The sequence below is a fragment of the Lipotes vexillifer genome, unplaced genomic scaffold, assembly GCF_000442215.2.
Source record: "Lipotes vexillifer unplaced genomic scaffold, Lipotes_vexillifer_v1.1 scaffold67, whole genome shotgun sequence".
Lineage (NCBI taxonomy): Eukaryota > Metazoa > Chordata > Mammalia > Artiodactyla > Lipotidae > Lipotes > Lipotes vexillifer.
The window spans coordinates 1,773,645-1,777,262 of record NW_006797638.1 but is presented as its reverse complement, the minus strand read 5'-3'; the positions used below and the strand labels follow the sequence as shown (position 1 = coordinate 1,777,262).

At 57.2% G+C, this 3,618-nt stretch overlaps 2 protein-coding genes across 2 annotated transcripts in view; both read left to right on the top strand.

The window, feature by feature from the left end:
- The first annotated feature begins 1,041 nt into the window (after positions 1-1,041).
- On the top strand, positions 1,042-2,534 carry LOC103088345 (classical arabinogalactan protein 10-like). The gene is made up of 2 exons (XM_007469764.1): positions 1,042-1,046; positions 1,964-2,534. Exons 1-2 carry the CDS (start codon positions 1,042-1,044, stop codon positions 2,532-2,534), a joined length of 576 nt encoding a protein of 191 aa, XP_007469826.1.
- Positions 2,535-2,977: 443 nt separating this feature from the next.
- The window catches only part of NR2F1 (nuclear receptor subfamily 2 group F member 1), a 10,274-nt gene continuing 9,633 nt past the window's right edge, over positions 2,978-3,618 (top strand). The window contains 1 exon segment of the mRNA XM_007469762.1: positions 2,978-3,437. Within this exon segment, the coding sequence (XP_007469824.1) occupies positions 2,978-3,437 (460 nt within the window).

Sequence of the window (3,618 nt, the reverse complement as noted above, 5' to 3'; positions counted from 1 at the left end):
TCCTCTCTCTCTCCTCTCTCTCTCTCTTCCCCCCTCCCCCTCTCTCTCTCCCTCTCTCCCTCTCCCTCTCTCTCCCCCTCTTCCCCTCTCCCCTCTCCCTCCCTCTCCCTCCTGCCTTCCTCTTCCCCTCCCCCCTCCTCTCCCCATCTCCCATCTCCTTCCGTCCTCGCTCACCTCTTTCCTCTTTTCCTGGGACTCGGACTTGGCCGCACTAACCACCCCGCCCCCAACGATATGAGAACTTACTACCATTTTATTAATAATTACTGGAGAGTTCGTAGGAACTTGGAACAGCCTGAGGATACCAAAAAGGGAAAAGAAAGAAGAAGGAAAAATCGGATTGACTGGAAAGTTTATTTTAAAAATCATATTTGGGATGGAGAGAACCGTTGGCTCGGATTGATTTTGTGGCAATAGCTGCGAATTCCAGGAGTGCATTTTTGTCATAATTAAACCCTTAATTTTAAAACGAAAATATACGTTGGACCAAAAAACAGGGAGTCCCTACTTTGTTTCTTAAAGGAATATAAAATGAGCAGAATCCACTCTTGGATTGTGCTTATGTGTGAAAGAAGAAAACAATACAAACCCAAAATATTTCACGAATCATTAAAACGGTGAGAGTTTAATTCCCATTTAAAATTTTCCTAACATTTTCAATGACACTCTTCACGCTCATAAAACATAATTCTAAAAACTTTTCGGAAGAAAACAAAATAATGTCTTTCTAATTCTGTTTTTACCCATTGCAAGGCATTCTTCCCCTCGCCATCCCTTCCCCCTCTGGTGCGCGCGCGCGCGCGCGCGCGTGTGTGTGTGTGTGTGTGTGTGACCATAGACGACCCATACTAATCAGGTCTCAGAGTAAATAGCAGCGCAGGGCGATCTCAATGTAAATTGCGCTTGTCAGAAGCACACCCCCCCCCCTCACTTTCTCTCCTCCTTCCCTCGCCAACCCGAAAGTAGGTAGCTAAGAGGGAGGGGAAAGAAAAAAAAAAAAGAAAGAAAGAAAAAGAGGAGGGGGGAGGGGCTCTCCAACCAATGGCGTTCGGGAGGCTTGGCTAACCTTAGCCTCCCATTTTCTCTCCCCCCTATTCAGGGCTCTGACCAGTCAGTCGCCTTTGATTATCAGTTGCCAGCAGCCCTTCTCTTGGCTCCTTGACACGAGCTCCATATAAGGCAGCGATCTCCATAGAAACGTGTCAGTTTCAATAGTAGTGTCAAAGTTCACTATATACAGACATTCGCGCAGATCCCCCTTTCGGAAACACTGCTCTGCGAGTCCTCCCGTTTAAACGCATTCAATTCTGGGGTCTCTCTCTCTTTTTCTCTCTCTCTCTCTCTTCTCTCTCTCTCTCTCTCTCTCTCTTTCTCTTTCTCCTCCGCCTCTCTCTCTCAATCTTTCTCTTTCTCTCTTCTCTCCCCCCTCTCCTCTCGCCCCTTTCTCTTTTTTTACATATTCTATTAGTTGTTTCCCCCGTATTCTTCTTCTTTCTCTCCTTTTTCTCCCTCCTCCTTGTCCCTTTTACTCCATTCCTGCAGAAGAGTGAGGGCTAAACTTAAAAAAAAAAAAAAAAGGAGGAGGAGGAGGCACCCCCTTCGTATTCTTCTTATCGTTATTTTATACATATATGATTTTTTTTGGAGGGAGGGTGTTGGTTCCCGGCTGAAGAGCACTTATTTAAAATACTAAAAAAAGAACATTTTTGGGCGATCTCCAGGGTTTTTTTAACTAGCTCTGTGTGTTATAGCAGAAGAAGCAGAAGAAGGAGCAAGAAAGAGGAAAAGAAGAGGATTATTTATTCGACCTACTTTGGATGTCTCTCTCGTTTTTTTTTTCTTTCTTTCTTTTTTTTTTTTGCAATTCTTTTTCTTCTGATTTTTATATTTTCTGTTTCGCTGTGAATTCGTCGCCGGCGTGAATTATCTCGTGTTTTTCTCCCCCTCCGTCACCTCCCGAAAGAAAAAGGCAGCGAGAGCCCGGCGCCACCGGCACAACAAAAAGAGCAAAGTGTGTGATCCTCCTCGCTGGCTGCCTCCCGCTCTCCAGCGCTGCCTTCCTGAATGGCTGGCTGCGTCCGGCCCTGGACCTGGCCCCCCGACACCAGCGCGCTCTGATCGCCGCCGGCAGCCTCGCCCCGCGCCCTGCTCGGCTCACCGCGCTCCCCTCAATCCCGAGCCCAGCGAGGGCTCCCGCCGGGACAGCGGCGGCGGCGCGGGCGGCCCCGACCCGAGCTCGCGCTCCGGCTGCAGCCCCGACTCCAGCTCGGACTCCGGCCCGGGCCCCGGCTCCTCCAGCGGCGCCCGCTGCTGCAGCTGAGGCAGCGGCTCCAGAGGCGCCTGCAACCTCGACCTCCTCCTCCTCCGCCGCCGCCGCCGCCGCCGCCCTCGCCGGCTTCCTCTATGTCTGCTCTGCCGGCGCACAGCGCGTAGCCCCAGTGGCCGGCGGGCGGGCGGGCGGGCGCCCGGCGCGGGTGAGCGAGTGTGTGTGCGAGTGTGTGTGTGCGCGGGGGTGCGGGCAAGGCGGAGGGTGAGTGTGTGCGCGCGCCGTGGCCCATGCCCGCCGCCCCCGGCGCTGCGCCCCGCGCCGCTACCGGCTGCCGCCTGTGCCATTTCTGATTTTGCAACTTGGTGAAGAAGAAAAAAGCGAGAGAAGGGAGCTTGCTCGCTGGGGGGGGGTGGGGAGGGGGGGAAGGAGAGCGTGGCCCCCCCAGGATCGGAGCGCGGGGGGAGCGGGCGAGGGGAGCAGGGGTGTTGGGGGGGAGCCTGAGAGCCTGGGGGGGCTGCAAAAAGAGAGAAAGAAAACAGCAGGAACCACAACAAAACGCCAGCCGGGCGGGCGGGCGCGCAGCAGCAGCGGGGCGGCCGAGGCTCCCCCTCCCCCTTCCCCTTCCCCTTCCCCTCCCAGCGCTCCCGCGCGCCCCGCGGCCCTCGGCGAGCAGCTCGGCTCCCCCCAGCGCTCCCCGGGCCCAAAGATATGGCAATGGTAGTTAGCAGCTGGCGAGATCCGCAGGACGACGTGGCCGGGGGCAACCCCGGCTGCCCCAACCCCGCAGCGCAGGCGGCCCGCGGCGGCGGCGGCGCCGGCGAGCAGCAGCAGCAGGCGGGCTCGGGCGCGCCGCACACGCCGCAGACCCCGGGCCAGCCCGGAGCGCCCGCCACCCCCGGCACGGCAGGGGACAAGGGCCAGGGCCCGCCCGGCTCGGGCCAGAGCCAGCAGCACATCGAGTGCGTGGTGTGCGGGGACAAGTCGAGCGGCAAGCACTACGGCCAGTTCACCTGCGAGGGCTGCAAAAGTTTCTTCAAGAGGAGCGTCCGCAGGAACTTAACTTACACATGCCGTGCCAACAGGAACTGTCCCATCGACCAGCACCACCGCAACCAGTGCCAATACTGCCGCCTCAAGAAGTGCCTCAAAGTGGGCATGAGGCGGGAAGGTGAATATTTATTCTGTGCTTCTCTCCCTGAGCTTCGCCCGCCTCCCCGGCCCTCTTTCTTTCTCTCTCGCGGGGGTGGCTGCTGTATGGGGCTGGGGTTCCTGCGGTCCGGGCCCGTCCCAGCTTCCCCCGTCCCCGCTACCTTCCTCCCCCGGCGTCTCCAGCCGCCCCCCCCCCCCCC